The 20309-nt window shown below is 39.1% G+C and overlaps 2 protein-coding genes across 5 annotated transcripts; both read left to right on the plus strand.

Moving 5' to 3' along the window:
- Positions 1-2021: 2021 nt before the first annotated feature.
- Positions 2022-8739, plus strand: LOC121299057 (class I histocompatibility antigen, F10 alpha chain-like). Its single transcript, XM_041226554.1, has 6 exons — positions 2022-2228; positions 5150-5413; positions 5819-6100; positions 6980-7258; positions 7980-8090; positions 8618-8739. The coding sequence occupies exons 1-6, from the start codon at positions 2177-2179 to the stop codon at positions 8620-8622; spliced, it is 993 nt and encodes a 330-aa protein (XP_041082488.1). The 5' UTR covers positions 2022-2176; the 3' UTR covers positions 8623-8739.
- A 7565-nt stretch (positions 8740-16304) lies between these two features.
- Positions 16305-20309, plus strand: fkbpl (FKBP prolyl isomerase like). Of its 4 annotated transcripts, none has more exons than XM_041226556.1 (3): positions 16305-16405; positions 18399-18710; positions 19606-20309. In XM_041226556.1, the coding sequence occupies exons 2-3, from the start codon at positions 18426-18428 to the stop codon at positions 20221-20223; spliced, it is 903 nt and encodes a 300-aa protein (XP_041082490.1). In that variant the 5' UTR covers positions 16305-16405; positions 18399-18425; the 3' UTR covers positions 20224-20309. The 4 variants fall into 4 exon arrangements, with proteins under 4 accessions (XP_041082490.1, XP_041082492.1, XP_041082491.1 ...); XM_041226558.1 differs by having other exon boundaries at positions 16309-16405; positions 18396-18710; XM_041226557.1 differs by having other exon boundaries at positions 16344-16426; positions 18396-18710.

A 20309-nucleotide genomic window follows, 5' to 3' on the forward strand; every position in this document is an offset into this window, starting at 1 on the left:
CCAAATCAAACTGCATATCTGGTGCCTTCATCGCTGCAATTACTGTTAATGATGTATTTTGATTAATACAAGTATTTGAAATGCCAGGGTTGGGTCTGCATTAACATTGCAAAGAAAGGTGACTGTTTGTTTAGATCAGTGAATATAAGGCTGTGTTTTTAATTATGTTTGAAGATCAGATTTAATGTGAGAAGTACAGCTGTAATAACACAAGACAAGCAGCATTGAATTTAAGTTTCTAATCAAAAAATTATATCGAAATGTAACATTTTGTTTCCTTCTAATAAAATATATTTTAAAAATGAAAACCTTAGCAAGTTTCTTTAAATATCTGTTAAAGGAAATGTGTGCCTCTTTACCTGGGTTGGTCGCTTTGTGTTTTCATCATACCCTCAGCATACAGCGCACAAATAAAATTCATTAGAACTCTTCAATCTCAACAAGTGGGTGATAAAGTTACCATAAAATGCCTGGTAACTTTGGCCACCCGTAAAGTTTAACAAACATTTTAGAATGAAAAGTGTTTAAAGTCCTGTGCGGGTGTGTGGGTGGATCACTGAGGATACGCGAATGTCTTCGAGACGCGCACATGATGTATTTATACTCCACAGTGATGACAGCAACAGGGTTACAGTAATCCTCAACAATGATGGCCCTCCGAGGTACTGTGCGTGTTGAAATTATACCTCATAATGAAATGGGAAAATCAAAACAAACAAAGAACTAATAAAACTACCAAGTGCTGCTTCATGCAGTTTCTCACCTGCCTCACCACCTCCGCTAACCTGCAGAGATCACTAACCTCCGTAGACTTTCACTGTCTCTGATTCAATTCTCCGGCCAAGACCTGCCCCTCAACCAATCAGAGAGGCCCGAGCTACAGACCCGAGCTCAACCACTTTGTGTCAATCCCGTGATTGACAGGTGTGTCAAAACAGGACTTCAGGAGCGAAGCAAACTAGCTAGCTATGAAAAGAAAATACTGTCTGCTTTTGCTCCTTCTGTGGAGACGAAAACATAGAGGAAACAAACAAACAGTCTGGGTATGCCACACACACACAAAAATGACATTCAAACAGTGAATGTTTATATGTGATCTATTTTAACATGTAAATCATTAAAAAAAATTAATACATATGCATATTTATTTGTAAATACTGAGAATTTGTTTAATATACTTTTTTTATTGATTTTCAGTTTTAATAAAATCTTCAGTTAGTGTGTGAATGTGATTATTATTATTATTGTTCAACACTATTAAAACAAAGAAGCGTCATTTTACAGAAATAGGAAACCAGTGTGTGGCACTTCACGTCACTGACTAAAATTAAGGTGAAATAAAGAGATAAACAATTCCCAATGGTTCTGTTGTTTTTTACAATATGGCGTATTTGTATGGCGTGGTGGGAAAATTGCATCCCATGCAATTTATGTACTAACCTCTGAGCTGTTTGTTCATATGTTTGTTTAACCTGTGTGACTTAAAAAGGGATTATATCAATGTAATAAGAAGTTTGAAGCTTATTCTCTATAATGTTTAAAATTAAGAAATACACTTCTATAGTCTGGACGCTTCTCTTCCTCTTTCATTCATTAAACATCTTGTTATTCCTAAGTGAAGAGGGTCAAAGGTGGACTGGAGATGTTCATATGCAGCTATGCTTTGAAGTAGACTGTAAAAGAGCCTACGTGACAAGACAGAGATTGTCATGGTGCCAGGAGGAACAAGACATGCTGGCCAAAGCGATAATAAGTTAATTATAAGTAGTTATGATATTTGTTATATGATGTGTTGTTATTGTATAATGTGATAGGCCACTTTGATGTTATTACTGCTATGATTAAGCTTTCCATGCTCAGGTTTAAGAGATTTAGGTATAATATAATAATAATGTATTATTCTCGGTAGTTGTTTGGGAAGATCCATCTTCTTTCATTCTAAATGTCAGGCGGCCCTTATAAGGAATGGAAAAGTACTGACATTCAGCTAGAGAGAGGAAGTTCTATTTTATAGCAACTTCAAGCTGCTTCCGTGGTACTTCACAGAAATGTCACCGTACGTTTACAGGGCTTTGTGAAGCCCCGTTGTGAGGGCCAGAGAAACGGAAAGTGGTAAAATAAGGCAATGAAATAAATTACTTCGACGCGGTTTTCGGCTGGACATAATATATCCATCATGTGGTTCATTATTGTGTCGTTTTTGTGTAATTTTGAGACGGCTAGCCCCGGTAAGTATTATAATTATATCAACAACATTTCTACATAATAACACGCGGTACTGCAGTACTTTTCCAGTACTGCTTTATAATATCTTTGTAACGCTGGTCCTGCTGCAGAAGATACTGGTTCTGTGGCTGTTTATTTCTTAAAATGAATGATTGTATTCTGTGTTCTATAAAGGGTTGTTGTTCAATACCTTGCGCTATTCCTCAGAATTACTACAGAAACCAAGAAGCACACACACTATGTGGCTCAAGGACATGAACAACATTAAGCAGAAATACTTCTATACTCCACAAGACAATGTACTGCTGAGTAGGGATTTCAAAAACGCACTGCTGATTCTACAGAAGAGATTTTGTTTTTCTGTCTTCTGCATGTTCAGAAATACAGACTATAACACAGTTACATTGACATTCATTTTTCGCAATTGTTACCTGAAGACATGAGGCAAAATATTAAAACAGAACTATATTATATTTAACATATATGCATTGTATTGTATTGTATTTTTTTTTAAATTCACTATTCAGGGTGGACAGTTTGATTAACTTTCAATATTATACCTCTGCACCACCTTTATTAATGTATGCATATGATAAAAAAAGAAATGTTATGGACTAAAAAGGAGAATGTTAATGAAATGCAAAGAAAATAAATAGAAACTGCTGACATAACTGTTTATAAGCTCTCCTAACATTAGTCCTATTGCTAACTTCAATTCTGTTATCTCACTGTACAACATTACATACTGAAATTGTCAAACAAAGTTACTTACATGAACGCAAACAATCCTTTCTTTTGGGAATGCTTGGTTTAGCATTTGCCTCCGTGCCACACTGTGATACCCGATCCACAGATACTCAGTGGTGTACAGGCCATGCATCAGCTCATTCACAAACTAGTGGGCAGAATGGCGGACACACTTTTGCAGAAATCCTGCAGTGATGAACAGTAACAAGAAATGAGAAAATACACTTTATTACAAAACTATACTAATATTAAAGCCACTAAATGCATACTCATGAATTATACTCATGAAAACTTCACAAACTTTAACACAGTATTTAAGGGATCCTTAATTTGCAACTGGTTTTAAAATAAGAGTCAATAATCACAAAATCCATTTCACATGTATATATACTGTGAAAAGTGTTGAATTTAAATCAAGGGAAGTAATGTAAAAACTGTACAATGCATTAGTAAGACCTCATCTAGAATAGTGTGTTCAGTTCTGGTCACCTCGCTACAAAAAGGATATTGCTGCTCTAGAAAGAGTGCAAAGAAGAGCAACCAGAATTATTCCGGGTTTAAAAGGCATGTCATATCCAGACAGGCTTAAAGAATTGAATCTGTTCAGTCTTGAACAAAGAAGACTACGTGGTGACCTAATTCAAGCATTCAAAATTCTAAAAGGTATTGACAATGTCAACCCAAGGGACTTTTTTGACCTGAAAAATGAAACCAGGACCAGGGGTCACAAGTGGAGATTAGATAAAGGGGCATTCAAAACAGAAAATAGGAGGCACTTTTTTACACAGAGAATCGTGAGGGTCTGGAATCAATTCCCCAGTAATGTTGTTGAAGCTGACACCCTGGGATCCTTCAAGAAGCTGCTTGATGAGATTCTGGGATCAATAAGCTACTAACAACCAAACGAGCAAGATGGGCCGAATGGCCTCCTCTCGTTTGTAACCTTTCTTATTTTCTTATGTTTAAATCAGGTCAACAAGGTGCTTTTGTCATGTTAGTTTGTAACTTTTTATAATCAGTTACATAAAAACGCACATCATGGTTTATTTATTGTGCAATTACTTAATGTGACAGTGAAGTCACTGACTGTTAAGATTGTTTTTATTACTGCATTTAATGTTGCAGCTGTGACGTCACCAACAGTACTGGAATCGAATATACAGAAAAGTATACTCTTACACTGATTGTGCGTTTTGTATTACTACAAAAAAAGAAGAAAAAAGTAGCTTACTGGTTACAAACATACTTTGTTTGAAGTGCTCTGGAAGTGCTTTCAAGATTCTAGTTCCCTCAGATGACTTCAACTTCATCTTTTTTGCCTAGAATACATACTGCAAATTATGATGTTTTAACCATGTTATCAGTTCAGATCAAGAAGTTTTTCGTCTGTTGGTCAGATTTATATGCAATTGTATATTTTTTTTTCTTAATGAGCTGCATTTTCCCAGCACACTAATTTCACAATGGTTTCTGTTTATGACTCACTGCTTCTTCAGTATGCTCTTCTTTCTCTTCTGAAGATCATACTTTAGCTTTTTTTATTAAAAAATGTCCAGTTGTACTAGATAGAGAAATGAAAAATAGGGGTGTAACACTACACTGATGTCACCATACAATACATATCGTGAGATGCAGGTTATGATACGCTGTGCATCGCACATAGTCCTGATGGGCTACTGTATGATGCAAAATAAGATCTAGTGATCATTTAATGATGGACCATTTGTTAAAAGACAAAATATGAGATAGTGAGAGAATGTAAAACTATAAAACACACTTTATTTTTTCATTAAGAAGCCTTTTGGTGACGATGCATACCTCTATTGCAATACAATATATTGTGTAAAGAAAGCATCATGATTCATTGATGTACTTTTAATCGTTACACCCCTAATAAACAATAAAGTAATAGAAGAGGAAGAGATCAGAAACCAGCAAGAGGAGCGCTCTGCTTTCTGGGTCTCATGGATACGATAGAGAATGGTAGACTTACCAAGAACAGTACTGATTAAATACAGGGCGTTCATATCTGTCAGCAACATACTGAACTGAACACTATGCATGAACTAGGCAAAACACTTTCACATGACTAGTATTATAAACACTGTGCCTCATCCCTGTAAAAACGTAACCCTTCTGTCTCCCTATTTCACTGCCTTATGTTTCTTTTTCTCAGAAACCCACACACTGAGATATATCTACACGGCCATGTCCAAACCCCAGGATGGGTTTCCTGAATTCATAGCCATGGGTCTGCTGGATGACATGCAGATTGATTACTACGACAGCATCAGTCAGGTGAAAGAGCCCAAGCAGACCTGGATGAAGGAAAACATGGAACCGGATTACTGGAATAAAGGAACGAAGTCTCGCAAGAGCAAGGAGCAGTGGTTCAAAGTCAACGTCAGGATTTTGGAGAGAAGGTTAAACGAAACACAAAGTGAGTGACACAGAGGATCCTTTTTCTTTTTTTTAGCCCAATTTGGTCGCATGTACAACCAGAAAAGTTGTTGGTGTGACCATCAATTTAGTTTTAGGTGCACGTGTGTGACCAATGCTTTCACAACCTCAAAAAAACTGAACAGAAATATACATTGTGAGCAACAAATATAAACTGATCTCAAAAACAAAAACAAGGTTTGTAGTGATGTATAGCAAAGATATTCTATTGTGGATAGACAACTTGCACAGACAGTGAACGAACTCTGAAGATGCCATAAGCCTTGTACGTATTTCCTGTGAATTTCCCCTGCCAGGACTCCTGACAGGGACATTCATGGTATTCAGTGCACATTGGCTGCATTGGGCGTTAATGCTGAAACAAAGCTGTTGTCTCTGATTTCAGGCCCACACGTTCTGCAGTGGATGCACGGCTGTACGCTGGATGAGGACAACAATAAAGAGGTGCAGGGGTACGACCAGTACAGCTACGATGGGAAGGACTTCCTGTCCTTTGACAAGAATGACCTGCAGTGGGTGGCCCCCATGCAGCCAGCCGTCGCGACCAAACAAAAATGGGACAACGAGAAAATTCTGAACCAATACACCAAGGGCTACCTGGAGAACGAGTGCATATCCTGGCTTAAGAAGTTCCTGGGCTACGGAGAAAGGGTTATCTATCGCTCTGGTAAGAGACCTCACAGTCACGCATAACACTACAGAGGCGATCCCAGGCTTCCCGAAGAAAGGGGAAAGGCTAGTCCTATAGTGAGTTATCTTTACTGTATAATTACCCCAATAGGTGCCAGCGCTTACACATGGAGGGTGCTTACCTGCTTGATAACAGCATGGCCTCATGTGCAACAGAAGTCTGAAGAGAATGAAATAAAAGTGAAAATCCAACAATGTTAATTTGCACGCTATTGAACCCACCTCCAGAGAAAAGGGAAAATGTGCATTAACATTGACCCTTGGCAACACCAGCCCTCTAGATTTTGTGCTTATTACAAAGGACACTGGGCAGTACACCAATGTGGTTGCAGTCAAACCTCTGTATTGTTAATCTAACCTGCATTGCTAATCTAAACTGCATTGTTAATCTAAACTGCATTTCCAATCTAACCTGTGCATTGTTAATCTAAATTGTGCATTGTTCATCTAATGTGGGCATTGTTAATGTAACTTGCATTGCTAATGTAACCTAAGCATTGCTAATCTAAACTGCAGTGCCAATCTAACCTGTGCATTGTTAATCTAAACTGCATTTCCAGTCTAACCTGTGCATTGTTAATCTGAATTGCACATTGTTCATCTAACCTACATTGTTAGTCTAACCTGTGCATTGTTCATCTAACCTGGGCATTGTTCATCTAACCTGGGCACAGTTAATCTAACTTGTGCATTGTTAATCTAAACTGCATTGCTAATCTAACTTGTGCATTGTTCATATAATCTGTGCATTATTAATCTAATTTGGGCATTGTTAATGTAACCTGGGCATTGTTAATCTAACCTGCATTGTTAATCTAACCTGTGCATTGTTCTGGTTTTATTTCGTGGTGAACAGACAGGCCTGCAGTAACAGTTTTTGCGAAGCCAGTCAAAGACAAAAAAAAACTAACTCTCACCTGCATGGCTACGGGCTTCTATCCCAAGACAATCCACATTCACTGGAACAAGGACAGGCAGAGGCTTGGTGAGGAGAGGAATTCCGCTTGGGCCCTGCCTAACAACGACAACACCTTCCAGCTGAGATCGAGTTTGGAGATCGACCCAGAGGAGAGAAAGGGATACTCCTGTGAAGTGCTGCACGGCAGCTTACCAGAACCGCTCTTTACCGACTGGGGTAAGAGACAGCATTTAGAGTTCAATGCATTTTAAATAGATGGAACTGATCATTTTTATCAAAAACTGTAAGTCAGGCAGCGAAGTTCAGAATGCAGTGTCACTGATCAGCCGTTTAGCTTCTGTGCTTTTATCAGTCACTCACCCGAGGACATGGCTTCTTAGTGCGGTTTTAAACTGTTACACGTTTGTATCAATTTATATTTTACTGATGTAGTTAATTTCTGCAGACAGCATCCAATTGCAGTGATTTACATTGTATCAAGATGCTACAAAAGATGAAACCTGGAAACAAAAAGATAAATGCAAGATCCTCACAGATATTTCTGATTACTTAAACACCCAGTAAAATATTTTCAACAGTTTAAATGGTATACAAAAAAATATAAACTAGTTATTCTTTGAGACTTGGAATCCCAGAATGTGTAAATGTACCCAGTCAATACGTGTTTGGACAGTACAGTGTAAATTTATTGCAGTTGGTGTAACATCCCTTGTAAAAGTTTCCTATAGTAACAGCAAAGTGTAATGAAGCACAGTTAAAACATGGTAAAGAATAGCGAGGTATGGTAAAGTATATTAATAAGCATAGCAAAGCATGATAAACTGTGGTAAATGCATAGTATAACCATGGAAAAAGTATTGTGCAAAAATAAACTTGTAAAAGGGAGTGTGTGTGACTGACTGACCCTGTCCCTCTTTGTGCGTTTTGTCTTGTGAAGATGGAGTCGTTCCTGGTGAAGGGATCTCGATTGTGATTGTGATTGTGGTTGGGATTCTGATTGCTCTTGCCATTGCAGTGGTCGGCTTCTTTATCAAGATGAAGATATCTGGTAAGAGAATAATTTGTAGACAGAAATAGAAGGAAGGGAGAGAAACAGATTGTTCTTTGTTTTTTTCTTTGTTTTTTTTTCTTATATGCATGTGTGCAACATAACCTGGGTTGTTTACTTTTTGCTGTCCTAAAACTTAATAGAGGCTCAAGAGCTGCTGTGTTGATCCTTTCTGGGTTTTTTTTTTTTTTTTTTAAATCTAGTAATCTCACTTATCACCAAGCTCTTTTTCATTTGCTATTTTTTAAACTGTCGCACAATTTCTGGTGAGGCGGTAAACAAGTGCAAGGTATTTTTGTCATTTCTAGTGAATACGAACATCTTTATTTTTGTATCTGAATTAAAGAATAAAAACAAAATATGCGCAAAATATTCAGATATTTGTCCCAGCACTAATTGAAAAGCATATTCCTAGCGATGGAGACAGGCTTGGGGAAATTACCTGAACAGTTACTGTGAATAATGCTTTTTATTTTAATAATGCTTTATGTTGTTTTTTGTCTTTTGATCTCTCTCCCTCTATTCAGCTTGAATCCACCACCTTCTCTCCTTCCTCATCCACAAAGGACCTTAGTGTCACCCTTGACCCCTCCCTCTCCTTCTCCCAGCTAGGGATGCATCGAATCCAAGTTTTTGGGATTTGGCCGAATACTGAATCCATCTCAAAAGATTTGGCCGAATACCGAACCGAATACCAAATCTACAAAAACTGTCAAGGAAACTGTTGAATGAAAATCAGACTGGCAGCTACTAACAATCTATAGTTTTGAGACTTTTAGTTTATAGTATTTTTATTACCGAATGGAAATATATCCCTGAATAAGATTTCAGTTTGAACCTTACACAATTTACCACTAGCCCCCTCCCCTACAATACAAATGGCAACATACAGAACCGTTTACTGTTACAAGAAAGGAGAGCACCATCGTACCAAACAAGTGGTGTACTCGAGCCGGAACGCTCCGGAAAAATGTTCCGGTGTCACTGGAAGTAAGGTAGCATTTGCCTTTTTGAGTCTTTCTACGCATGCGCGAATCTTAGAACTTAAAGGCAAGGTTCTCCATGTTCATCGAAAATTACACGACGCATTTGTATTTATTTATTTTTTGTTTTGTAAAACGAAAACAAGTTTTGCATTGCAACAGTATTTTTTGTTTAAATATGTTGTCATCTTATTATCGAAGTGTATTGCAAACAGTATTTTTTTAAAGTTTACATTTACGTGTATATTTACGTTTCATTAGTATTATAAATACATTTTATCATCAGGAAATTGCTCGCTGTATTTTAGTTTATTTTTAACATATATTTTAAAAACATTACTTTGTCGGTATAATTTATGTCTATGCATAGTTAAAATCACTGCTTGCCAAATGTGTATTTCCTTTAAAAAAATGTTGTTCGTGGACATGTCATATACTGTGGGGTGAGCAAATAAGTGTTTAATAAGTGTTTGTATAAGCTCACTTTAAGAGTTATATTATCTTCATGGTAAACTGTTCGATGACTTTGAACAGTTTCAATAAATTGAGTGGGAAAGTGGGTACAAACACTTTTCTTCATGTAGAGAATAATGTTTTTGACGTTGTAATCTAGTCTACGTGGGATATCTAAACCTGTTAATATAGAAAACGCACACTTATTTTAATTGAAGATGGTGTTTTAAGGTGTATGTATAATTTGAGAAACACACAAAATGATTGGCTTCATATATGTACCGTCCTAAAGTGCAGTTATATTATTTATGTGAACATCTGTAATCCGAGTTGACATGGTGGATGTACTCGCACAGCACCAAACTACTAATAACACTGTGTAACAATTTTTTTTGTTCCTGGTTAGTAAGTGTTATTTCCTAATTGCTTATGCCTCAAAACTATAGAAAATGGCTATTATTCCCCACAAACTTTGCTTTTGTTACCAGGACAGTGATATTTCAAAATATCACTATTTCCAATGAGAAAATGGGCAAATATGTGTCTTTACGTTCACATAAAGTCAGAAAAAAACATATGAATCCAAATTAACATGTATTTATACTAAAGTAATATAAAAATGACTACAAATGATTTAGAAGTGAGTAGTTTTTCGAGATTTAATAATTTCGATAATTTACAATTATACTGTATTTACAGTATTTACAGGTTGCCACGGGGAGGGGGGGGGGATAAACATGTAAATATGTGGGGAATTTCTGTATTGTTCTGTCGTTGTTTGTTCCCCAAATAAAATATTTGATTAAAAAAAACAAAAGGATGAGCTGTTGCAAGGAGTGGACAGTTTGCACACGCTGGGGAACTAGAACAAGAGAGATGTACAGGATAATAATCAATGGAATACAACATAAAAATTTTAAATCCTTGATAATTCATGCCTCAGTCTTACTGCAGACAGAACCAAGTCCTGTCTGTTCCCATCCTAGTCTTACTGCAGACTGAACTGAGTTCTGTCTGTTCCCATCCTACTTACTACTGCCTATGCTCAAATGCTCTACGTTTTCAGAAAAATTAAATCCATGCACACTGTTACATTACGCTGTGTAACAATTTATTTTTAATTTTTTTTTTGTTCCTGGGTAGTAAGTGTTATTTCCTAATTGCTTATGCCTCAAAAGTATAGAAAATGGCTATTATTCCCCACAAACATTGCTTTTGTGATCAGGACAGGTAAGTTTCAAAATATCACTATTTCCAATGAGAAAACAGGCGAATGTGTGTCTTTTCATTCACATAAAGTCAGAAAAAAACATATGAATCCAAATTAACATGTACTTATACTAAAGTTATACAAAAATGACTACAAAAGATTTAGAAGCGAGTAGTTTTTCGAGATTTACGATTATACTGTAAATTTAAAAAAATAAATAAACCTCTGTGGCAAAGTGGTTTACAGTGTGCAGGTGTAGTGGCAATGTGATTACAAACCAGAAGACAGACAACCAAGTTCACAGGTTAAAACAATACGTTTATTTATAATCCCAGTCTGGCAACCCCAAAAATAATTCCAGTCAATACACAGCAATGTGTATTGAACTGATCTAAACCAACGGGTTACATTCTCAAAAGAATATAGAACACACAATCACAAGTACAGAGTGACTGCTAAAGTGCTCCTGGTGTAATACAATTTGTTCTTGCACAGTTGTGAAGTGTTGTCCGGGATTAGCGATGGCCTTAGGCGACAGCTCCGGATCGTGTTAGCCATCTAACAAGAACAGTACAATTAGACTCTACAAACAAACAAAACACTCACTTCACAGTCCTCCTTTCTGGGTCCAGCTTAACCAATTCATGGTTGCCATATCGCTTCCCTTCTGGGGTGATGACTTGGTGTACTGTAGCCCCGCCCCCTTTCTAGATGGCCGACTTCCACCTTTCCCCTGGGAATGAATTGTCAGACCATCCAGTCCCTTTACACAGCGCCCTCACAGGTCAGGAGGGAGATTCTTTCTCTGTCACAGCCTCCCATTCATTTTTAGTGCTTTGCTCCATTACGCAGTTCAGTAACTAAGTTTTTGTTTAAACAATAACTGCACTCAGACAATCAATCCAATGAGTCCGCGGCCAGGATTGAAGTATGGTGTGCCGAAAGGCTCATAACACAGCAATGCGATGAACATGCATTAAAAAAATGAATCTCCAAAAAAAATGTATGCGTTAACAGCAGAAGTAAACTGCGATTTAATCGACCGCCTTAAACAGAACGATCAACTGTAAAATGCAGCCCATAAATCTAAAATTGTATAACCATGAACTGCAAGAAACAAAACAAAGTAAGGCCTTGCACACTCAGCAAAAAATAAAGTGCAGAACTTGATCATTTTCAGGCCAGTAGTTTAGAAAGGTTTAGATAACCTCTTGTAACTAAGTTTCTTTCAGGTTTAATAAAACGATGTACTGTAACTCGCTTGAATACGGTTCAATTGCCGTTATCCCCTTCCTTTAATTTCCTTTTTTTACCACAACGAAACCAAGATGGTAGGAAATACTTTTCTACAATTGTATTTGTGTTTATTGTCATTATCTGCTCATCTTATGATAAAAATAAGTTTATGTATTTTCAGTACATCCATAAATGCAACACAGCGCCTAAGTGTTTTGAATGTTATATGTAGGAACGATATTTCATTTAGAGTTTACCTAAAGCCATAGGGAAACTAGTCTGCATGTTGCCAGAAAACTGTGGAAATTGAGATTTTTTTGTAGAAAGTGATACTGTCAAAGGAGAGCTGAATTTGTAGAAGTAACATTACATCATAGGATTAATCAGCCAATGAAAACACATGTGATTGACTATCTCAACGGATAAAGGCTGAGAAGAAATGATGGCTAAGCCAGCGTGAGATGGCATCAGGGGAAATCTCTACCACCCCCCACCCCCCACCCCCCAATGGTGGGTATTGTCTTGTACATATTTACGGATATAAAAGTTATAGTTAACTAGTATACATTTTGCTGGTCTCCATTAACAATAAAGGGAAAACATTTTAGCTATAAATGCACCGCATATAAAATCATTGATGGTAAACAAAAGAAACCTGATAAGACCAGAGTCAAGGGGCCTGATCTTGAGAATACGGTCGCCATGGCAACGAGTCACTGTGGTACCTCTGCAGGGAGGGGCCTGTCTCAAGACACAGTGTAACTGACTTATCTAATTCGATTCCCTTGTCATTTAAAATAACTGTATATGTATTCAGCGTGTTTTTTCTTAATTCATGTATTGATTGTTTTTTTTTTTTAATAATCATATACAGTGCCTACAGTAAGTATTCCCCCCCTTGGACGTTTTCAGTTTATTGATGCATCTAAATTGGATTTTTTTTCTTTGATTTACACAACCTACTCGACACTTTCAATGTGTGAAAATTGGAGGGGGGGGGGGTAAAAAACAAATCAATTAAAAATAAAAATCTGAAAAGTCTTCATTAGATAAGTATTCACCCGCTTTGCTGTGACACTTCTAAATAAGCTCAGGTGCAACCAATTGCCTTCAGAATTCACACAGTAAGTTAAATGGAGTCCATCTGTGTGCAATAAAAGTGGTTCACATGATTTCAGATTAAATACACCTGTCTCTGTAAGGTCCCACAGTTGGGTAGTGCATTCAAAGCAAAGTTACTACCATGAAGACCAAGGAGCTTTCCAAACAACTCAGGGATTAAGTTGTGGAAAGGCACAGATCAGGGGAGGGGTATAAAAAGATTTCAAGGCATTGAATATCCCTTGGAGCACAGTCAAGTCGTAAGAAGTGAAAGGTTACAGCACCACCCAGAATCTGCTTAGAGCAGGCCGTCCTCCCAAACTGAGCAGCCAGGTAAGAAGGGCATTGGTCAGAGAAGCCACCAAGAGGCCAATGACAACTCTGAAAGACCTACAGTGTTCCATGGCTGAGATGGGAGAAACTGTCCATGTGTCAACAATAGCTCAGGTACTCCACAAATCTGTATGGAAGAGTGGCGAGAAGGAAGCCAGTTCTGAAAAAAGCTCATGTAAAATCCTGCTTCGAATTTGCAAAAAGGCATGTGGGAGACTCTGAAAAGATGTGGCAAAAGATTCTGTGGTCTGGTGAAACAAAAATTGAACTATTTAGCCTAAATGCAAAGCGTTATGTTTGGCTCAAACCCAACACAGCACATCACCCAGGTAACACCATCCCTACTGTGAAGCATAGTGGTGGCAGCATCATGCTATGGGGATGCTTTTCATTGGCAGGACCTGGGAAGCTTGGCAGGGTAGAGGGCAAAATGGATGGAGCAGAATACAAGCAAATCCTTGAGGAAAACCTGCTTCAGTCTGCAAAAGACATAAGACTGGGACAGAGATTCACCTTTCAGCAGGACAATGACCCCAAGAACACAACCAAAGTGACACTGGAGTGGCTTAAAAACAAGAAAGTGAATCTCCTAGAGTGGCCCAGTCAAAGCCCGGACTTGAATCCGATTGAGAATCTGTGGCAAGACTTGAAGATTGCTGTCCACCAATGATCCCCATCCAACTTGACAGAGCTTGAACAATTTTGCCAAGAAGAATGGACGAATATTGCACGATCCAGACGTGCAAACCTGGTAGAGACTTACCCCAAAAGACTCACAGCTGTAATTGCTGCCAAAGGTGGTTCAGTATTGACTGAGGGGGTGAACACTTATATATGCAAGACATTTCAGTATTTTTTTTATTTTTCACTAACTGTTGTTTCACAATAAAAATTATCTTCCCTCTTCAAAGTGTTGAGTAGGTTGTGTAACAAAACAAACTGAAAAAATCCATGGTGGTGAATATTTACTATAGCCACTATAGTAAATATTCACTATAGGTGTACATTTTCAAAAGAGTTGTCTATTTCATTTCATAAATGCATAGTGAAAGCACGTGTGCAGTGGTCCTAAAGTGCAAAACAAAAATACAAATTGAAAAACAGAAATACAAATACAAAAGATATATATATTAAAAAAAAAATAAAAAATACAAAAAGCCCACAACAAAACGGAAGTCGGTTTACAACGGAAATACATTCCCCCAGGCACCCTACAGTAGTGCATTAGGTTTTAGCTCAAAAAAGTTAGGCTGCAGCGCCTGTGAATTTCCAGTCGTTTTCAAAAAGCATCATAAAAGGTATTGTACACGGTGACGTTGAGGTTAGTGCAATTTCAACGCGTGAAGATTAACGTTTACTTCTGGGTCACAGCATATTGACGATTTAAAACTGTCTGCCAATTTTCTTCAGCTGCACGCTAGCAAATCTAAATCTAGTAGGATCTAAAACTCAACTTAAGAATCTCAACATAGCTGCCCTGAACCTCGTAGACTGTCTGCTGCTGCCTTCCCCCACAGTATGAAGCCTTGGTGTACTTCTTGACAGCAACCTCTCCTATGATGCCCACATCTCCTCCGTGGTCAAATCTTCCTTCTCCAAAACATCTCCGAAGTCCGTCCCTACCTTTCCTTCCCGGAAGCGGAGATACTTTGTCATGCATTTGTCTCCTCTCGACTCGGTTACTGCAGCTCTCTATATGGTGGTCTGTCGACACGCACTGTAAACTGACTGCAGCTAGTTCAGAATGCTGCTGCCAGGATCTTTACCAGATGTAAAAAAACGTGATCACATCACCCCCCCGTCTTGCCAGGCTGCACTGGCTACCTCTAAAGTTTAGGATTATTTTCAAAACACTCCTACTCAGCTACAATGCCCTTCATCACATAGGTCCCGAGTACCTCCTCAACCTGCTGACCCGCTATGTCCCTGCCCGCAAGCAAAAGTGCACCACACTTGGAAAACATTTGCTTAGCTTCATGGCTCCGACTCTTTGGAACTCTCTCCCAGCTTTGGTACGTGACGCTCCACCATCGCCTACTTTAAATAAACTCTCAAGACCCATCTGTTCTCTTGTTTTCCATGCTCTTTAAGATGATATCTGTTATTAGCTGCTGTGCTGTTGTTACTATATCATGTAATGTCCATGTTTCACTGTATTGTACTATGCTTTTTTTTTTTTTTTTTTACTGTATATGATGTATTACGCATTTCTCTGTATTTAAAGTATTATGGATTTTATTGTTACTGCATCTAAAGTACTTTGTGATAAAGTAAAGTGCTTTGTGATGGTGGTCCACTATAAAAGGCGCTATGTAAAATAAAGACGGATTGATTTTGCGTGGCCATCGTTGAAATGTTACATAATATCAATGCTGTATATATTAGGTAAAGCTAGAAATCCACAGGCATCAAAAACGGAATTTTTTGAGCTACAAAATAACAAGTCAAACTAAAATAGTCATTTTAACCGCTATTCCTGTACACAACGTCATTCATGGTAAACATAATACTTAACTTTTTTATATAAAACAAAGTAATTTTGTGAAGGAGTACATGCAGAGTGATTGCGTTATTTCTTACAGTACTGAATTAGCTGATCCTTGTAGAGCGAATTAGCAAGTCATACAGTTAATAACTGAGGAGCTATAACGCACACAATAATAGAATACCCTTGTGATAATCAAAGAACACGTCAAAGACATTTAAAAAAAAAACACACACAGCTGATTGTACATCACAAAGGAATCATATCGTCCTGTCGAAAACGCGTATTCTGTCATAATGTCAGCTGTCTCTTACCGGTATACACCTCACTTTAACCACGGCATTCATGCGATGAGTGGAACAGGGAAGCGGCGTAAAGACTGGAGAATCTCTGAGTGCTATCCCGGCTGTCTCCGCAGGGTGTCAGTGTGGCGCCGCGGAGAGACCGACAATAGAAGCGGGCAGTGGACGGCACTACAGGAAGTGGCTTTGCTCTTGTGATGCACGGCGGAACGGTGAGTCTGAAACTACAAACGGTAATTAAATAAAACAAATAAAAAAACTAAACTGTAATAAATCTAATGATAGTGATAGAAACGGCTCAGTACAGGAGTGTTCTGGGAGAGCTTACTAACGCGCCGCTGTAGCTTGTATCGTTAACAAGCCCTCCTTTATGTTAAAAGACATTTATGTTAAATCTTGAGCATCAAAAGAAATTTCTCACTATTTTAACTATAAGGTATATAAGTGATGGATACTGATATTGTTTTTGGTTTCTTTTTAATCACTCGATCATTCATCCTTGACCACCACACTCTTGAGAGACTATGATTGAAGCATATCCACTTAATCACCTAATTAGTGAGACAGTTGATTGGACACTGGATCTGGAGTGATTTAGGCTGTTGAATTGCAAGCTTGAATAAAGAAAATCACAGAAAGAAAATCACAGAACCCCCCCCCCCCCCCCCAAAAAAAAAAGCCACGTCTGTCTGCCGTCTTGGGTGCTCACAGCCAGTAATTTCAAACCTGGCAAGACGTATAACCAGACACCCTCCGTCAATGACACCCGCCCAAGATGGAGAGATCATTCTGCAGCATCTTCATGATGTCAACTGTTAATCCGCACAGTAAAAAGTCACTGGACCTGCTCTAAAATAGTTTGTCATTTTTCAGTCACATCTAGTGAATTTTATCTAAATATAAGTAATACGTTTCTTATGATGCTCAGTGTGTGCATTTATATATAGCTGTATAGATAGAGGATGATAGATATATAGATATAGAGGGTAATAGATGGGCTTCAGTGAGTTACAGGAGAATAATTCCATCAAGGGTTTCTGTGACATCATAAACTACAAGAGCGCTAGGTCGAGTCATTTCTAAACTGTCACAGAAACCCAGGATGGAATTATTCTCCTGTAACTCACTGAAACCCATCCTATTTTTATTTAATTGTTTATAATACGTGGATATTAGTATCTGTAATAAAAAAAGACATCAAATTGCAAGTGAATTTAATGAATAACAATAACGTAAATGAAGTCAATATTAAAGAATCTGAAATATAATGATTTTTGATTAGTTCAGGAACAGTGAATTTAAACTGGGTAGATATAACTTTTTTTAAGATAAAGGTGTTTCAGTGGAGTAGGCTTGTCTTTCTTTTATTTGATTTAGGTGCTGTCAGATTATTTGTGCTGCTTGCGTGGTTGGTGCACCCATTGGTGGAGGATGGTTGTAAATCTTCAGAGACAGATTTGTTAAGTGCCGAAAAATCATAAATTGTGGGTGATTGAAAACGAGACATTTTGTTTGAAAGTGGTCTCGGGGTGCACAGGAGTCAAATATGGGCCTAGTATAACCTTTACTAAAACAAATAAAACATGGTTATATATGTGTGTGTGTGTATATATATATATATATATATATATATATATATATATATATGTGTGTGTATATATATATATATATATATATATTAGAGTATTAATTAAAACATAGATATGCATCCATGTGTGTATTCATGTATTTACGCGTAACTATTTGTAATATTATATTGAACATAATTTGAATACATTTGAACTCATTTTGTCTCATACAGACACACTACTAGTGCTGGTTGTTTTGACGCATGTTAATAATGGTTGTTAATATATTTTTTTTGGGGGGGGGGGGGGGGGGGATTTGCCGCCACTGATGTGCAAAGGCAGTGTCACAGCAAAAATACCATTTTGTAATACACCCTCCGGAAGTGGTTTCTATGGTAAAACACCTTACTGTGTTTAGCGTAGTGCAAGCCACACACCTCTACTGGAAATGACACTGCCTGTCGGAGTGGGGGTCTAGTCACAAGACTCACATGATAATCAATACTAACTTCTGAAATACATATTATATACATACGCCTTGTATGTCATTTTCTACATGCAAGAAAAAGATGATTCTAAAAAATAAATAGTAAAGAATAAACAGTGTAATCGCCTTTTAAAATAATCTCCCTAGCAGGTTCCGAGGGTGATGACGTCATAATCGATGGAGGGCAGTGCTGGTAGCGATGACCTCACAACCTGGGAGCTGGTGCCGGTGGGGCGGTGCAGTGTGGTGAGGCGGCGCTTTCTGGAGAGAGGCAGTGGGGATGAGACCCCCAGAGGGGGATCAGTCTGTCGAATCCTGATCCAGAGCAATGCAACAGACCCCCTCTGCAGCCAGCTCATCCCCTATCCTGTCAACCACTGCACCCTGATCACCATGGGGGAGGGGGAGTGTGACATCATCGAGGGGGTGCTGGAGGGCATGCGGGCAGGGGAGCGTTGCGCGGTGAGTCAGGGGGATGCAGCCTAAACAGCAAAAACAAAGAGGAGCTATAAAATGTATTGAAGTCAATGGGAAAGTCCCCCTAAGGTATCAGAGATATACAGTGCCTATAGAAAGTCTTTACCCCCTTTCAAAATGTTCACCTTTTGTTGCCTTATAGTCTGGAATTGCATTAAAATAGTTTTTTTTTTTTTCATTTATCTACACATCCTACCCCACAACTTCCAAGTGAAAAAAATATTCTTGAAATTTGTAGAAAGTTAATTAAAAATAAAAATATCTTGGTTGGGTAAGTGTCCACCCCCCTTGTAATGGCAAACCTAAATTAGCTCTGGTGCAACCAGTCGCCTTCAAAATCACACTCCAAGTTAAGTGGCCTCCACCTGTGTTAAATTGTAGTGAGTCACATGATTTCAGGATACAGCAGTTCCTATACAGCAGTTCCTGTAGGTTCCCTCTGCTGGGTAGTGCATTTCAAAGCAAAGACTCAACCATGAGCACCAAGGCGCTTTCAAATGAACTCCGGGACAAAGTTGTTGAAAGGCACAGATCAGGGGATGGGTGTAAAAAAATATCAAAGGCCTTGAATATCCCTTGGAGCACGGTCAAGACGATTATTAAGAAGTGGAAGGTGTATGGCACCACCAAGACCCTGCCTAGATCAGGCCGTCCCTCCAAACTGGATGACCGAACAAGATAGACTTTCTATAGGCACTGTATATTTCAAGGATGGGAATACGACTCTAGTATAACAGTTTCACCCAGTCTAGGTTTTAGTACGAATCTGGTCAGCCACAGTGTATACAAGCTCAGGTGTGTTTTATTGTAGAACCAGGAATGGATTAAATTGCTATGCAACAGGATTCTTATGGCCATCCCTGTATATTGTATTTTTTAGGTGGTGATTTCAACTCTGACTCCTCTTGTCAAGTCCGATGAAGCAGAAATCAGCGGGCTGGAGAGCTCCTCCTGCCTGCAGACCCAGGAGCTGCGCCTCACCCTGCAGCTGCACAGCTTCACCCCGGGGAGGGACTCCTGGGAGCTGAGCTTCGATGAGAAGTTGGGTTCCATCGTGAAACACAAGCAGAGGGGGGGTGCGAGGTTCAGAGCGGGAGACGTGTGGGGTGCGGCGCACAGCTACTCCCTGGCCATGCGCCTCGCTGTCACCCTCCAGATGGTCGTGCCGGCCGAGCAGGACCCGGAGTTCCAGCGAGCCCGCTCTGAGCTCCACGCCAACCTGGCGGCCTGCCAGCTCCGCCTGGGCCAGCCACGCAACGCCCTGCTGAGCGCCACACGTGCCCTAGGCATCCAGCCGCGCTGCGCCAAGGCCCTGTACCGCAGGGGGCTGGCCCTCACCATGCTCGGGGAGTTCGAGCAGGCCAGGGCTGACCTGCGAGGGGTCCTGGAGCTGGAACCAGCCTCCAAACCGGCCCTGCAGGCACTGAGAGACCTGGAGCGGCGAGAGAGGGAGCAGAGGGGCCAACTAGCCAGGGCTATGAGCAAGCTGTTCAACTAGGAGAGGGGGCAGCTAGCCAGGCCTATGAGCAAGCAATGTGCTGTTCTTTATTTAAAGTGTAAATAAAAAACAGTTTCTGTCTTGAA

This window comes from Polyodon spathula, chromosome 24, assembly GCF_017654505.1.
Source record: "Polyodon spathula isolate WHYD16114869_AA chromosome 24, ASM1765450v1, whole genome shotgun sequence".
Lineage (NCBI taxonomy): Eukaryota > Metazoa > Chordata > Actinopteri > Acipenseriformes > Polyodontidae > Polyodon > Polyodon spathula.

Bases quoted from the DNA above. Each gene is read 5' to 3' on its own strand.
- fkbpl (XM_041226556.1), top strand. From the start codon at position 18,426: ATGGAGGGCAGTGCTGGTAGCGATGACCTCACAACCTGGGAGCTGGTG. The intron at 18,711-19,605 runs GTGAGTCAGGGG...TGTATTTTTTAG, and splicing joins GGGCAGGGGAGCGTTGCGCG to GTGGTGATTTCAACTCTGAC.
- LOC121299057 (XM_041226554.1), top strand. From the start codon at position 2,177: ATGTGGTTCATTATTGTGTCGTTTTTGTGTAATTTTGAGACGGCTAGC. The intron at 2,229-5,149 runs GTAAGTATTATA...TCTTTTTCTCAG, and splicing joins TTTTGAGACGGCTAGCCCCG to AAACCCACACACTGAGATAT. The intron at 5,414-5,818 runs GTGAGTGACACA...CTCTGATTTCAG, and splicing joins AAGGTTAAACGAAACACAAA to GCCCACACGTTCTGCAGTGG.